Source organism: Coregonus lavaretus, assembly GCF_964263955.1.
Source record: "Coregonus lavaretus genome assembly, chromosome: 2".
NCBI classification, from domain to species: Eukaryota; Metazoa; Chordata; class Actinopteri; order Salmoniformes; family Salmonidae; genus Coregonus; species Coregonus lavaretus.
In genome coordinates this window covers 13,822,236-13,840,133 of record NC_139989.1, presented here as the reverse complement: position 1 = coordinate 13,840,133, position 17,898 = coordinate 13,822,236, and the positions used below count along the sequence as shown (strand labels likewise).

Genomic DNA, 17,898 nt, shown 5'->3' with positions numbered 1-17,898 from the left:
CAGTAAAACAAGTCCTATATCGCCATAACCTGAAAGGCCGCTCAGCAAGGAAGAAGCCACTGCTCCAAAACTGCCATAAAAAAGCCAGACTACGGTTTGCAACTGCACATGCGGACAAAGATCGTACTTTTTGGAGAAATTTCCTCTGGTCTGATGAAACAAAAATAGAACTGTTTGGCCATAATGACCATCGTTATGTTTGGAGGAAAAAGGGGGGCTGCTTGCAAGCTGAAGAACACCATCCCAACCGTGAAGCACGGGGGTGGCAGCATCATGCTGTGGGGGTGCTTTGCTGCAGGAGGGACACAAAATAGATGGCATCATGAGGAAGGAAAATTATGTGGATATATTGAAGCAACATCTGAAGACATCAGTCAGGAAGTTAAAGCTTGGTTGCAAATGGGTCTTCCAAATGGACAATGACCCCAAGCATACTTCCAAAGTTGTGGCAAAATGGCTTAAGGACAACAAAGTCAAGGTATTGGAGTGACCATCACAAAGCCCTGACCTCAATCCTATAGAACATGTGTGGGCAGAACTGAAAAAGCGTGTGTGAGCAAGGAGGCCTACAAACCTGACTCAGTTACACCAGCTCTGTCAGGAGGAATGGGCCAAAATTCACTCAACTTATTGTGGGAAGCTTGTGGAAGGCTACCCGAAAAGTTTGACCCAAGTTAAACAATTTAAAGGCAATGCTATCAAATACTAATTGAGTGTATGTAAACTTCTGACCCACTGGGAATGTGATGAAAGAAATAAAAGCTGAAATAAATAATTCTCTCTACTATTATTCTGACAGTTCACATTCTTAAAACAAAGTGGTGATCCTAACTGACCTAAAACAGGGAATTTTTTCCAGCATTAAATGTCAGGAATTGTGAAAAACTATTTAAATGTATTTGGCTAAGGTGTTGGTAAATTTCCGACTTCAACTGTATAATGAAGGGATTATCCTCTCTTTGCTTGACATTTGGAGTCCGTTAAAATAAGATTTGTTTTCATTTGTGCACATTATCGCAGGTACTAGGAACAACTTTCCTTGAATATTGACGGGCCAATATTCAAGCCATGATTGCATGGTTGGATACATTAGTCGATCTAGTTTCACAATGCGGTGTCTCTATTACATCAGAATAGACATTCAGAGGAGCTTTGAGTTGAAAAGACCCCATCAAAACACAGATTTTCTACTCTGTTAATGTGATTGCAAATCAATTAATTCAGCACACTACTGTAGAAATACAATGAAAAGAACAAGAAGGCTCATGGCTGATATACTATCTACATGTTTCTTACTCTGTTCAAAATACAAATGTCCTATGAAGTTACAATATGAAACATACTGACTGTACTGTAGACTAGAGCATTAGTGTCGGAGAATGGATGAGGTGGAGTCTACTCTTGGAAAAAAAAGGTTCCAAAAAGGTTATTCGGCTGTCCCCAAAAGAGAACCCTTTTTGGTTCCAGGTAGAACTCTTTTGGGTTCCATGTAGAACCCTCTGTGTAAAAGGTTCTACCTGGAACCAAAAAGGGTTATTCAAAGGGTTATCCTATGGGGACAGCTGAAGAACCCTTGTAGGTTCTAGATAGCACCTTTGTTTCTAAGAGTGTAGAGAGAGGACAAGGCCAACCATTTAATATAGTTATATACAGTATGCAGTGGTAATATCTTGGCACCGCCATGATGACTCTACACTAAGCCAGGCATAATATACATGGTCACTTCTTCATGTGTTATATTAAATCAAAGCTCCTCTGGCCAGAAGTAATTTGTTTAGCCAGCCCAAGTCACATGCTAGCCCACATATATAGCCCACATATAACCAAATATATAATATCTTTCAGAAGAGCACAACAACTTATGCATTACGTCAAAGAATGATCACAATGTCCGATTTTCTCTGGGAAAATGTCTCCAATGTGATGGAAATGCATTAACCTGACAGGACAAGCGGAGACTAATCTGACTAGCTAGCCGCTGGCTGGGCTCTGCCGCTGATGCCTCCATGAAGCAACTAGGGGTCATTTTATTGAGTTCTGTCGCCGGTCATCAAAGCAGACGGAACGCCCATGGCGACTTTAATGTCACAGAAAGCACTGAACGCCGTTCTCTTGAGTGCTCTCGCTTTTCTGTCATAGTGGCACTACACTCTAAACACCCTCACGTCAACCCTCCTTTCTTTAGACCCTAACCCAGAAATGATTGAGATGATTGAGAAATACCCCCATCTTTATCAAATGAATGAAAGGTGAAAGTATCCATAGTATCCATAGTATCCATAGTATCCATAGTATCCATAGTATCCATAGTATTGAGAAGATCAAATTTAAGATAATCTCACCATTACTTTGAGTTCAGCTAAACATACAGAGACATGGCCATAGCTGAACTGTTTATCCTTTATTATGCCCTATATTGTTTACAGCATGTATCTTTACCCCTAACTAGCCAGCCCAAACACATCTCTCATTAGGCCATCTCTACTGTATTACAGCTCTAGCTCACTGCAAAAGATTACAGGGGGATAAATCTAAAGACATTACAGGATTAAAATCCCTGTTTGGCGATCTGTAATGCAACAACAGATGGTGATTTGATTATCATTAATAAAACCACTGAGATGGTTATTATTAATGAAATGGTTATTATTAATTGCTTTCTCTCTCTATGTAGGGGAAGTCGTGTTTTTGTGCGTCCTCACTGTGGACATTTACCTGATTGGCGACAGAGTATTGACAAGCAACCTTACTGAGCAGTGGAGTCCCCATGACATCAATGGAAAATGTAGGCAAACTCCAGGGATTGTTAGCTAGCCATTGCACATGTCAAATACAACGTTGCTACAATGCTGTAAACCGTTTAATATACCCTGGCTTAATGTTATTGCAACATTATGGTATGTTTTGTGTTTGTTGCAATTTGAAGTCCCTGATCTTAGAGAGTATGGCTGTCAAAATTATCATGTTCTGTCCTCTCTGATCTTCACAGTTTACTAGCATATTATTCCACTTAGCTAGAGGCATACTGGGGCTTCCTTACAAGCTGTTTCTGGAAGGCCACCATCTCAGCAGATGCTATTGGCACCTCACTGTGCTCCCACTCTGGAGGACAGTGGGATATCCCGTAGCAGTCAAGCTGTCCAGATAGCAGACAGCTGCTGAGCCAAACTGAAAGCCGGCTACCCAGTTCTCTAATGGAAACCATTTGACCATTGGAGAAACATAACAATTTGTTTTGCATTTGGTCTTTCTAGTTAGCCAATTCTGAACAACTATTTTGCCCCATTTAGCATTAGGTCTCAGCATTTCTGCAAATCACTGCACATATTAGCTATTGACTTTGAAACACGTGGAAGAGACTTCCGAGTACGTGGGCTAATATTAGCATGGCATTGTGGCTGACTGGTCCATTAGAGGAAGTGGAACCCCCCTGTCCGATGCTCATCCTTTCTCCCACTGCTCTTTAGACCCGCAATGAATGGAGAAGGAGAAAAAAAGAGAGCTCTCTGATTCCTGGGGCAAGACTCTTTCCTGTTCCCTGTGATCTTTCAGCCTTTGTGCCTGAGGGCCCAATGACTACCATGACACCTTTGGAGCCTACTCCTGGTGGCTGCCCAGATTAAATTGCACTCCAACGGTATCGTTCTTATTCATTCACTGCCTCTGTCGGAGCGAGCCATGGTTCTAGGCATTTGGACGCTTCGGAAAACTGCACATGCTCGAGTCTTTTTGCGTACCATATGGCCACTTTAGCTCGGCTGCTGAAAATTGCCTGGGGAATTTGGCTTAGGCTACAAAAGAGATGGATGAATTCGGAAGAAAAAGCCAAGTGATGCTTTTCAGGGTATTTTGGACAAGATGTGATGAGAAGACAGTGTGTTATCTCAGGATCCAGGGGGCAGAACAGAATTGTTTTGTTTGGTGGGAAAGCAATGTCTTGTTATCTGAGCACTGGCTGGGGGTGTGGGTCAGGCGAGGTCGTAGCAAGAGTTATTAATAACAGCATACTGTAGGTAGGGAGTGTTTGTGCACACATTACATTCTGTCCACTGGGTACACTATAAACCAGTTCACTTGCACCTGGAGAAGGTACTTCACCAGCAACATTAACTTGTATGTATGTGTGTGTTTGTGTGCGTGCTTGCTTGCTTGTGAGTGTGTGACTGGAAGGAGTAATAGGAGTAATATTAATATGTCCTAGTACATAGTATCCATTTATGTACACATCCAAATCTTACTTTTTAGGTAGTTGAGACTGAATGATTGTGTCAGAGGCAGAACACTGAAATTCATTCATTTCAAAATATTGTTTACCGGTATCTAGTTTTGACAGCAGCTGGTAGCATCATAGGAGGACGGAGAAATGGCACCTTTTTTATTTTCTCGTTTCTGTCGGTATCTGCTTGTGCCAAGCTGTTCTCCAAATCACAGTGAGGTTGCCAACAGCAGGTGCAGGTAAATCAGGTGCAAACACCTGCTGCAGCTAGAGTAAAAATAAACAAGGTGAAAAGATAGCAAAGCCTAAACGGCATACTGTGACTGAATAGCACAGTCAACCTCCTATATCCTCTCTCCCATCAGAAATCACCGTCCTCATAAGCCTCATAGATCTAACTTATCAACTACAGGTCAAACACTATTTCATGAGATTCTCCCATGTTAAAGGGATAGTGCGAGATTGTGTCAATCAATTTATTTTTATGTCTCTGCGTGCAGTTTGAAGGAAGTTGAAGGTAGTTTCACAACCCATTGCTATCTAGCATTAGCACAATGACTGGAAGTCTACTGGAACAGCTTCTCTTCATTACCACTAATGAGAAAAATAGACTCATTTCCTCAGCTCTTATTGTTGGGGAGGGAGGTGTAAGGATGAGATGTCATTAGGAATGAGTCCTGGGTTGAAACTTGTTCTCTGTTATTGATACACTCTTCGAAAAAAGGGTTACAAAAGGGTTATTCGGCTGTCCCCATAGGACAATCTTTTTTGCTTACAGGTAGAACTCTTTTGGGTTCCATGTAGAACCGTCTGTGTAAAGGGTTTTATATGGAACCCAAAAGGGTTCTACCTGGAACCAAAAGGATTCTACCTGGAACCAAAAATTGTTATTCAAAGGGTTCTCCTATGGGGACCGCTGAATAACTCTTTTAGGTTCTAGATATCACCTTTTTTTCTAAAAGTATATTGCACAGGAGCATTAGGGTCTATTCTATGGCACTGGGGGCAAAATAACATTAATTATAGAAATCATAAGCACGGTAAAGCCTAATTAACAAAGCAGCAGGTGTAGGGACCTTGTTCCTATTTTGCTCAGGGATAAATCACAAGATAATGGTACATGGATGGTGGTGTCCATTTTTTGTCTTACATATCGACCAGCCTGGTCTCATAGACTAGACGTAACATAGTAAAGCTAAATCCGGGACACTCAAATTAGTTTGATATGTTATGTTTGGTATGGTTACATAAGACAGAAGGTTACTTAAGGCAAAAAAGAAAGTAGAGAGGTTGGTTGCGGTGGATGGATGGATGTATAATGTTAATGTCTAGCAACCCAAAGGTTGCGCGTTCGAATCTCATCACGGACAACTTTAGCATTTTAGCTAATTAGCAACTTTGAAACTACTTACTACTTTTCAGCTACTTTGCAACTACTTAGCGTGTTAGCTAACCCTTCCCCTAACCCTAACCTTAACCCTTTAACCTAACTCTTAACCCTAACCATAACCGTAACCCTAACCTTAACCCCTAACCCTAACCCCTAGCCTAGCTAATGTTAGCCACCTAGCATTAGCCACCTAGCTAACGTTTGCCACATCAAATTGGAATTTGTAACATATCATACGTTTTGCAAATTCGTAAATATTGTACTAATTGCAATTGGTAACATATCATACGATAGCTAGGTGGCTAATGCTAGTTGGCTAACATTAGCTAGGTTAGGGGTTAGGGTTAGGGGTTAAGGTTAGGATAACATTGTGGTCCTCTGTAGCTCAGCTGATAGAGCACGGCGCTTGTAACGCCAAGGTAGTGGGTTCGATCCCCAGGACCACCCATACACAAAAATGTATGCACGCATGACTGTAAGTCGCTTTGGATAAAAGCGTCTGCTAAATGGCATATTATATTATATATTACATAACATATGAAATGGATAATGGACATCCACAAATGAATACATGTCATAAGAAACATAACATATCATACTAATTGGAGTATCCCGGATTTACATTTATATTGTTACGTCTACCCCTGAGTCCAGGTTGCAGCGACGGGTTGCCTGACAAGGTTACGAAAATTATGTGTGTGTAATGATTCTGAACGGTCAGATAGCAAGCAACAAGTACAATAAGCTGCCATGTGGGGAATCTTATTTGGCTTGTTTTCAGCTAGTTCTTGATACCATATCTTGGTTTGAGGTGTTTATGTCAGCCTATGCTAATATGGCAAATATTCACTAGCTAGCTAACCAACAACTGTAAAAATGTATTTGAAAGACAACAAGTGCTTATTGTGTAAATGTATTTATGTTTTCAATAAACATTTGGAGACTAAATATAGTTCAGATGTTCTCAATCAATAAGCCTTTGAAGTTTACAGTTGTTTTGCCCCAAATCTTGGCCTTACGAGCTCCTGCTTTTCCATTTTCATTAGCAGGCTGACTTCTTCATCAACCTTGCTTTAAGTGTTTTGCCTCCAGCCAAGCGTTTCCTATAATTGTACAATGATTTCTATGCATGTTACTGCAATGTGTCTAGTGCCAATAGCTAATAATAACTCCTACAAGATTTATTGTGAATACGTAATTTTACAGATTGGAAGTAGTGTTTACTTTGTAGTACTAGTTCAGGAAGCTTTTCTTATAGATATATTTACAAGTACTGTCAGATATACTGTATGACAGATAGATAGTCTGTAACGGGCTTTGGTAATGCATCATTGTTTCTTCCTCTGTTCCAGGGGTGTGGTTCGAGTGGACGTCAATCTGCAGAGTGTTGACATCGACCAGTGCTCTGTGGACGGTTGGTTTGCTGGGACCCATCGATGCAACCTGACTACTATGGAGGTAGCTACGTCTAATGGATGCATGAATGACTGATTAGTTTGTGTGTGCGTGTGTGTATGTGTGTGCGTGTTTCGGTGTGTGTGTATGTGCGTGTGTGTGTATGTGCATGCGTATGTGTGTGCGTGTGTGCATGTGTGTGTTTTATGATTCATGCCTTCCATAAACCTGGACACTGACCTGTGGCAAGTCACATTACAATGTCTTGAATGCCATGAATGGGTAAATGCTGAATCATTGCACCACAATGGCAGATACTATATGTCTTGTAATTCATTGATGTTGTACATGTATCACAGCACTTAATAGTCACATTATGTTGCCTGTCATTGTATTGTTGTATTGGCTATATTTTGTCCCATTTTTTGAATGGAGGTCACTCATTTCACTATACATTTTTGTTAAATAAATACAATAATCCCAGAGTTGGATCATGTACAGAAACATATAAACTAATTTCTCATTTTACACTACAATAATACGGTACACTTTGATTGCCTTTACTATTATATTTTTGTACCTACTGTACTTAATAGGTTTTTCTAGTTATCAACTAGTCTTTTGTCGATGGTCTTAATGCTTTAACCTGCTGTTTTAGGATCATCATTGGGAATGATAGATTTTTAAGAGGCACTGTAGATCAGACTGCTTCATAATACATGTGATGTAATGGATTTCAGTGAGCTCTCTGAATAATTAATTAGTCTCTTTGTCTGAGCACTTCCACCTCTCCATGGACAGTTCGCTAGAGTAGCAGACTGGCAGAGTCTGTGTGTGTGTGTGTGTATGTGTGTGTCTCTGTGTGTGTACAAAATAGTAGGCCTGTGTGTTAGTGCAACTGTTTTCTCTCTCTCTGTGTTTGTATGCGGTCATTTTTGTGTGCTTGTTGATACAGTAACCCAGTTCAGTCTGGCCTTGGCATGTAATATATCTGGCCTTGCATACTGTATGTAATAGGAGCTTGACAGCTATATGACAGCTTTGTGAATGTGATAGTAAGCCTTAAGAAAGAAACCCTTGACGGTACAGTATCTACTCCAGCATACACACTCACCGCTATCCTCAGACCTTGTGTTGCTGCCTGCAGTTGCTGTACACATCTGAACGTACTGTAGTGCCATCAATGAGTCGATGTTAGCAATGTATCTGTTACAGTTAACAGCTTGCTTTTTCTATAGGATCGTGCTACAGTATGAGGTAAAGTAAAGGTGGGAGAGTGGGGCTTCTCTAATGATGGAGACTACCCCTATAAATAGCACGTTGGACTGCAATGTAATCAAGACATGCTCAACAGTACTGTAATGGGATAAAAAACAGGGACTCATTTTGTTGTATTACCGTGGTACTTTTTCACACTGAAACTGTACAATCCTCCACCGAAACTATCCCACTGTTACCTAAATAAAAAGGGTTTTGAGGCGTGTCAGTGGGGTGTGAAGAATCAGGAGTCGGGCAGGATTCAGGTGCAAAATGGTGGTATTTATTTACAGATGGTGTGCTGGATCCATTAGTATTTACAAGACATTGGCAAACACTGACATACTGTATAGACTTTCAAGATAACAAGCAGATAAATGTAATAGGCAGAGCACCTTCAAACAAGGTATTGTGCATAAACAAAAGTATTCATCCCCCTTGGTGTTTTTCCTATTTTGTTGCATTACAAGCTGTAATTTAAATGGATTTTTATTTGGATTTCATGTAATGGACATACACAAAATAGTCCAAATTGGTGAAGTGAAATGAAATAAATAATGGAAAAGTGGTGCGTGCATATGTATTCACCCCATTTGCTATGAAGCCCCTAAATAAGATCTGGTGCAACCAATTACCTTCAGAAGTCACATAATTAGTTAAATAAAGTCCACCTGTGTGCAATCTAAGTGTCACATGATCTGTCACATGATCTCAGTATATATCCACACCTGTTCTGAAAGGCCCCAGAGTCTGCAACACCACTAAGCAAGGGGCACCACCAAGCAAGCGGCACCATGAAGATCAAGGAGCTCTCCAAACAGGTCACGGACAAAGTTGTGGAGAAGTACAGATCAGGGTTGGGTTATAAAAAAATATCAGAAACTTTGAACATCCCACGGAGCACCATTAAATCCATTATTAAAAAATGGAAAGAATATGGCACCACAACAAACCTGCCAAGAGAGGGCCGCCCACCAAAACTCACGGACCAGGCAAGGAGGGCATTAATCAGAGAGGCAACAAAGAGACCAAAGATAACCCTGAAGGAGCAGCAAAGCTCCACAGCGGAGATTGGAGTATCTGTCCATAGGACCACTTTAAGCTGTACTCCACAAAGCTGACAGGGGAGAAGGGCCTTGGTCAGGGAGGTGACCAAGAACCCGATGGTCACTCTGACAGAGCTCCAGAGTTCCTATGTGGAGATGGGAGAACCTTCCAGAAGGACAACCATCTCTGCAGCAATCCACCAATCAGGCCTTTATGGTAGAGTAGCCAGACGGAAGCCACTCCTCAGTAAAAGGCACATGACAGCCTGCTTGGAGTTTGCCAAAAGGCACCTAAAGGACTCTCAGACCATGAGAAACAAAATTCTCTGGTCTGATGAAACCAATATTGAACTCCTTGGCCTGAATGCCAAGTGTCACGTCTGGAGGAAACCTGGCACCATCCCTACAGTGAAGCATGGTGGTGGCAGCATCATACTGTGGGGATGTTTTTCAGCGGCAGGGACTAGTAGACTAGTCAGGATCGAGGGAAAGATGAATGGAGCAAAGTACAGAGCGGTCCTTGATGAAAACCTGCTCCAGAGCACTCAAGACCTCAGACTGGGGGCGAAAGTTCACCTTCCAACAGGACAATGACCCTAAGCACACAGCCAAGACAATGCAGGAGTGGCTTCGGGACAAGTCTCTGAATATCCTTGAGTGGCCCAGCCAGAGCCCGGACTTGAACCCGATCTAACATCTCTGGAGAGACCTGAAAATAGCTGTGCAGCAACGCTCCCCATCCAACCTGACAGTGCTTCAGAGGATCTACAGAGAAGAATGGGAGAAATGTCCCAAATACAGGTGTGCCAAGCTTGTAGCGTCACACCCAAGAAGACTCGAGGATGTAATTGCTGCCAAAGGTGCTTCAACAATGTACTGAGTAAAGGGTCTGAATACTTATGTAAATGTGATATTTCAGTATTAACCTGTTTTTGCTTTGTCATTATGGGGTATTGTATGTAGATTGATGAGGGAAAAAAACAATTTAATCCATTTTAGAATAAGGCTGAAATGTAACAAAATTTGGAAAACGTCAAGGGGTCTGAATATTTTCCGAATTCACTGTACCTGGAAATTTGTATCTGCGATAAATTGTCTTATAAAATACAGTCTTAATTGAAGTATTTGTGTCTAACTTTTAATGTGTAATTGTTTGCTGCTTTTGAGACATTGGTCTCATTGGGACTCAATGGGACATGTTTAAAGGGATATTTCGTGGTTTTGGCAATGAGACAGATGAACTCGTGGATACCATTTTTATGTCTCTGTGTCCAGTATGAAGGAAGTTAGAGGTACTGTAGTTTTGCGAGCCAAATTCACTAGAGGCTAGCGTTAGCACAATGACTGGAAGTCTATGGGTATCTACTAGCATGCTAGCAGTTACCCATAGACTTCCGGTCAATGCGCTAACGCTAGCCTCTAGTGAATTTGAGAATGATTAGTTGCTGCATTCAAAGTCGGCCACGCTACACCACTAGATGGCATCATATAGGACTATAAGGGCTGAACCGATGGACATGGGGCCATGAAATTTGGTATGTAAACCTTATGTACAGTGGGGGAAAAAAGTATTTAGTCAGCCACCAATTGTGCAAGTTCTCCCACTTAAAAAGATGAGAGAGGCCTGTCAATTTCATCATAGGTACACGTCAACTATGACAGACAAATTGAGAGAAAAAAAATCCAGAAAATCACATTGTAGGATTTTTAATGAATTTATTTGCAAATTATGGTGGAAAATAAGTATTTGGTCAATAACAAAAGTTTCTCAATACTTTGTTATATACCCTTTGTTGGCAATGACACAGGTCAAACGTTTTCTGTAAGTCTTCACAAGGTTTTCACACACTGTTGCTGGTATTTTGGCCCATTCCTCCATGCAGATCTCCTCAAGAGCAGTGATGTTTTGGGGCTGTCGCTGGGCAACACAGACTTTCAACTCCCTCCAAAGATTTTCTATGGGGTTGAGATCTGGAGACTGGCTAGGCCACTCCAGGACCTTGAAATGCTTCTTACGAAGCCACTCCTTCGTTGCCCGGGCGGTGTGTTTGGGATCATTGTCATGCTGAAAGACCCAGCCACGTTTCATCTTCAATGCCCTTGCTGATGGAAGGAGGTTTTCACTCAAAATCTCACGATACATGGCCCCATTCATTCTTTCCTTTACACGGATCAGTCGTCCTGGTCCCTTTGCAGAAAAACAGCCCCAAAGCATGATGTTTCCACCCCCATGCTTCACAGTAGGTATGGTGTTCTTTGGATGCAACTCAGCATTCTTTGTCCTCCAAACACGACGAGTTGAGTTTTTACCAAAAAGTTATATTTTAGTTTCATCTGACCATATGATATTCTCCCAATCCTCTTCTGGATCATCCAAATGTACTCTAGCAAACTTCAGACGGGCCTGGACATGTACTGCCTTAAGCAGGGGGACACGTCTGGCACTGCAGGATTTGAGTCCCTGGTGGCATAGTGTGTTACTGATGGTAGGCTTTGTTACTTTGGTCCCAGCTCTCTGCAGGTCATTCACTAGGTCCCCCCGTGTGGTTCTGGGATTTTTGCTCACCGTTCTTGTGATCATTTTGACCCCACGGGGTGAGATCTTGCGTGGAGCCCCAGATCGAGGGAGATTATCAATGGTCTTGTATGTCTTCCATTTCCTAATAATTGCTCCCACAGTTGATTTCTTCAAACCAAGCTGCTTACCTATTGCAGATTCAGTCTTCCCAGCCTGGTGCAGGTCTACAATTTTGTTTCTGGTGTCCTTTGACAGCTCTTTGGTCTTGGCCATAGTGGAGTTTGGAGTGTGACTGTTTGAGGTTGTGGACAGGTGTCTTTTATACTGATAACAAGTTCAAACAGGTGCCATTAATACAGGTAACAAGTGGAGGACAGAGGAGCCTATTAAAGAAGAAGTTACAGGTCTGTGAGAGCCAGAAATCTTGCTTGTTTGTAGGTGACCAAATACTTATTTTCCACCATAATTTGCAAATAAATTCATTAAAAATCCTACAATGTGATTTTCTGGATTTTCTTTTCTCAATTTGTCTGTCATAGTTGACGTGTACCTATGATGAAAATTACAGGCCTCTCTCATCTTTTTAAGTGGGAGTACTTGCACAATTGCTGGCTGACTAAATACTTTTTTCCCCCACTGTATATGTCCTTAGAAGATTACCTGCTGCATTCAAAGATAACCAACCTACAGCACAAGACTAAACTTCACATTCGTCAGTTGTTGTTATTAGTCCCATCCTTCAGCTCCATTCAACACCTCCCATCTATCTCTTAACACCATCCATATTGGATTTCTATTTGCCATATATTTTTCAACTGTACTGTGATGTTTTACAAAAGTTCTGAACCTTTTGTATTCTCATTGTTTCTACAGTTTGTGAATTGAAAATAAACATCTTTGCTAAAAGTATTATTATATTATTGATCGATTGACTATGACTTTTCAGATCACCCAGTAGTGCTATCTGCAGGGTCAGCTCCATGCAAATATTGCAATCCTTCAGCCATTCCTGAATCTGTGTCCAGAAACAAGCTACAAATGGACAGTACCAAAACAAATAATCTAATGATTCTGTCTCTTCACAGCCAAATCTGCAGAGCTGGGAAGATTGTATCCCCCATACAAATAACATTCTATTGGTAGCAATAATTTTATATAATAATTTAAATTGAAAAATTCGATGTTTTGAGAGATGATTTTACATAAAGGAAGATCGTTCCTATATGATAGAGTGCTTGCTTTGTTATACAATTGCTATTTTGTCCTTTCTGTCATCCTGTGAACCCTGTTCTTTGCTGCTCGCAGCTATATTTGCTATTTGCAATTGAAAAGATTGTTTGGCAAAGGGTACTTCTTCGACTGAAGTGTCTTATTTCCCAATTATCATCAATGTATCCCCCTCTATCCAAATAATGGTATTTATATGTTAGCTATTTTCCTCCTTTCTTCCTACAATAGTGCCAGTGTAATTGATTGTTTCCCTTCATTGAATGTTTGACAATGTAAGGGGTTAATACAGCACCCCACCCATATCTTACCCCACTGTTCAAGCTGCTGTTTGGCCAGCCAAGCATGCAACTAGCCCAAACTGAGATGGAGGCAGACGGATGTTTGATTCATCACAGAGAGAAAAAACAAAATGAGGCCCAGTCTGTCTCTCTGTCTGAAAAAGAAGACCCAAAGAAACAGCAACAACCCGACAACAACAACCAATGTTTATTTTCTGCCAGACATCGTTATTTTAAGACCCAACCCCCATATCCGTTTGAATCGATCTATTCCCACTGACTCATCCAGCTTTTGTCCTTATTGATCATTTTCACTATCCTTTTTTTTTTGCCAACCTTTACGTAAAGTAGACTGGGCAAATATGAGCATTTGAAGGAGCTGTTTTGTAACATAACTGACTGCCAAACAACACACAGTGGATTGCATAAGCCGTAATATGTTTTACCTTTGTAATATCTTAAATAATCAGTGGTTGTGTGTGTGTATGTGTGTTTGTGCGTGCATGCACAGTTGTGTTCTCTATCGTGAAGTTTGTTAAAAGTACATATTTAGCAAGCCTTTTCTCCTTGCCTGTCTTTTAGAAGTGTCATGAAGGAGATACGTCTTCAAAGAGACGTGGTGGTAATGAGGGGGGCTTCGCTGCATGGTGGCTCAGGAGCAGTTTCTCTGAGGCCTCTTAGAATCAGAAAACAACCACAATGATCAGTTAAAGTTATTCACACTGTCTTCTCCTTTCAAACATCAACATACTTACATCTGTATTGAAATGTTTGCATCCACCAAGTCTCCTTGTACAATCATCCTACTCATTCTGAATTCTGAGATCCACCCGAGTTAATGTCAGATGTTAGATTTTTTTTACCTCTTCCGGCTTACATTTCTGCTTATGGTCTGTTTATGAAAATAACAGCACTCTGATTAAGGCCATTGTAGTCCGAAAAGTTTATATTTTAATCTTACTTAAATAAAATATATATATTTTAATGGTGAGCGAGTGTTGTGCCTTTTCCTTTGCAATGAAAATGAGAGCAAGGCATGAGGAAGTAATATTTGGAAAAGGGTAGCCTGGTGGACCAGCCAGTGATAGCTAGCTAGTTTTGCGCATGCTTCAGGTGATAGAAATCTGAACGCACTACCAACGTTTTTAAAAGTTGGTTTAATAATACTTTCCTGTGGATATATTGTCTCAAATTCCTAGCAGCAAAAGGACCATCCACCCAGACAACCGGTAGAGTGAGTTCAAATGTCATTTTATTCAACATTCCGTCTTGCAGCGGTCCTGGGAGGAGCCTTTCCAAATAATTACATTCCATTCTACCAGATGGTGCATTAGAGATGTAGGATCTTAATTTGATCACCTTGTAGCAGGAGAACTTTCCTGCAATGCAGGACATTTAAAACTTGTAGTGTATTTGAGGTTAAAAAAGGCTTCTGAAGTTTGTAGATTCCACTTTGGAATTTCAAACTTGATTTTCCCTTACGAAAAATGTATCAATCCATTAAAAAATGTCAATTAATTATAATCCACATAATAATTCACATTTCCTGTTGCTGCAGGATTATTTTCCTGCTGTAGCAAACTGGCTCAAACTACATCTGTAGCTAGCTATCACCGGCTGCTACACCAGGCTAGGAAAAGGGGTGACCAAACTTTATTCAGTTAACATTTGTAAATACATTTATATCACAGTTGAATACCAGGAAGGCCAATGCATACAGGGTGGAAGCATCAATCAGACTGCTTAGGCCAATGCCAATGTTACTTGGCCTGTCAAGGACAATATATGACAATCAATTTGGTCATGGATTCTAGGCTGTGAACCAACCATCCATTAGCTTAACAGCCAGGCTACTTAGACCGATTGGATCTCTATAAAGTTGTATCAGTAATGCTGTAAAGACTCAATGCATATGAAATGTATTAAATACAGTATATATACAGTACCAGTTAAAAGTTTGGACACCTACTCATTCAAGGGTTTTTCTTTATTTGTACTATTTTCTACATTATAGAATAATAGTGAAGACATCAAAACTATGAAATAACACATATGGAATCATGTAGTAACCAAAAAAGTGTTAAACAAATCAAAATATATTTTAGATTTTAGATTTTTCAAATAGCCACCCTTTGCCTTGATGACAGCTTTGCACACTCTTGGCATTCTCTCAACCAGCTTCATGAGGTAGTCACCTGGAATGCATTTCGATTAACAGGTGTGCCTTCTTAAAAGTTAATTTGTGCAATTTCTTTCCTTCGTTTGAGCTAATCAGTTGTGTTGTGACGATGTAGGGGGGGTATACAGAAGATAACCCTGCTTGGTAAAAGACCAAGTCCATATTATGGCAAGAACAGCTCAAATAAGCAAAGAGAAATGACAGTCCATCATTACTTTAAGACATGAAGGTCAGTCATTACCGAAAATGTCAAGAACTTTGAAATTTTCTTCAAGTGCACTCGCAAAAACTATCAAGCGCTATGATGAAACTGGCTCTCATTAGGACCGCCACAGGAATGGAAGACCCAGAGTTACCTCTGCTGCAGAGGATAAGTTCATTAGAGTTACAAGCCTCAGAAATTGCAGCCCAAATAAATGCTTCACAGAGTTCAAGTCACAGACACACCTCAACATCAACTGTTCAGAGGAGACTGTGTGAATCAGGCCTTCATGGTCGAATTGCTGCAAAGAAACCACTACGAAAGGACACCAATAAGAATAAGATACTTGCTTGGGCCAAGAAACACGAGCAATGGACATTAGACTGGTGGAAATGTGTCCTTTGGTCTGGAGTCCAAATTGGAGATTTTTGGTTCCAACTGTCGTGTCTTTGTGAGACGCAGTGTGGGTGAATGGACGATCTCCGCATGTATAGTTCCCACCGTAAAGCATGAAGGAGGAGGTTTTATGGTGTGGGGGTGCATTGCTGGTGACACTGTCTGTGATTTATTTAGAATTCAAGGCACACTTAACCAGCATGGCTACCACAGCATTCTGCAGCGATACGCCATCACATCTGGTTTGGGCTTAGTGGGACTATAATTTGTTTTTCAACAGGACAATAACCCAACACACCCTAGGCTGTGTAAGGACTATTTCACCAAGAAGGAGAGTGATGGAGTGCTGCATCAGATGACCTGGCCTCCACAACCAAATTGAGATGGTTTGGGATGAGTCGGACCGCAGAGTGAAGGAAAAGCAGCCAAGAAGTGCTCAGCATACAGTGAGGGAAAAAAGTATTTGATCCCCTGCTGATTTTGTACGTTTGCCCACTGACAAAGAAATGATCAGTCTATTATTTTAATGGTAGGTTTATTTGAACAGTGAGAGACACAATAACAAAACAAAAATCCAGAAAAACGCATGTCAATAATGTTATAAATTGATTTACATTTTAATGAGGGAAATAAGTATTTGACCCCCTCTCAATCAGAAAGATTTCTGGCTCCCAGGTGTCTTTTATACAGGTAACGAGCTGAGATTAGGAGCACACTCTTAAAGGAAGTGCTCCTAATCTCAGTTTGTTACCTGTATAAAAGACACCTGTCCACAGAAGCAATCAATCAATCAGATTCCAAACTCTCCACCATGGCCAAGTCCAAAGAGCTCTCCAAGGATGTCAGGGACAAGATTGAAGACCTACACAAGGCTGGAATGGGCTACAAGACCATCGCCAAGCAGCTTGGTGAGAAGGTGACAACAGTTGGTGCGATTATTCGCAAATGGAAGAAACACAAAAGAACTGTCAGTCTCCCTCGGCCTGGGGCTCCATGCAAGATCGTGGAGTTGCAATGATCATGAGAACGGTGAGGAATCAGCCCAGAACTACACGGGAGGATCTTGTCAATGATCTCAAGACAGCTGGGACCATAGTCACTGTCACACCCTGGCTCTGGGACTCATTATGTTGAGCCAGGGTGTGTTCATTCTATGTTTTCTGTTTCTATGTTGGGTGTTCTAGGTTGTTTATTTCTATGTTTGACTGAGTGACTCCCAATCAGAGGCAACGAGTGTCAGCTGTGTGCTGGTTGTCTCTGATTGGGAGCCATATTTTACTGTCTGTGTTTCACTTTGTGTTTGTGGGTTTTTGTTCCGTGTTCGGTCATTGTCACTGAGGACTTCACGAGTCGTTTATTGTTTTGTTATTTCGTGTGTATGCTTTAATTAAATAAAGCAAGTATGTTCGCAACTAACGCTGCGCTTTGGTCCACTCCTTCATACGACGTTCGTGACAGTCACCAAGAAAGCAATTGGTAACACACTACGCCGTGAAGGACTGAAATCCTGCAGCGCCCGCAAGGTCCCCCTGCTCAAGAAAGCACATATACATGCCCATCTGAAGTTTGCCAATGAACATCTGAATGATTCAGAGGAGAACTGGGTGAAAGTGTTGTGGTCAGATGAGACCAAAATGTAGCTCTTTGGCATCAACTCAACTCACCGTGTTTGGAGGAGGAGGAATGCTGCCTATGACTCCAAGAACACCATCCCCACCGTCAAACATGGAGGTGGAAACATTATGCTTTGGGGGTGTTTTTCTGCTAAGGGGACAGGACAACTTCACCGCA

At 41.2% G+C, this 17,898-nt stretch overlaps 1 protein-coding gene across 1 annotated transcript in view; it reads left to right on the top strand.

Moving 5' to 3' along the window:
* The window catches only part of gpr158a (G protein-coupled receptor 158a), a gene marked incomplete at both ends in the record, with an annotated part of 113,632 nt that overhangs the window by 6,086 nt on the left and 89,648 nt on the right, over positions 1-17,898 (top strand). Inside the window, one exon of the mRNA XM_084182881.1 lies at positions 6,959-7,064. Coding sequence (XP_084039007.1) covers positions 6,959-7,064 — 106 coding nt within the window. The remainder of the gene's footprint in view (positions 1-6,958; positions 7,065-17,898) is intronic.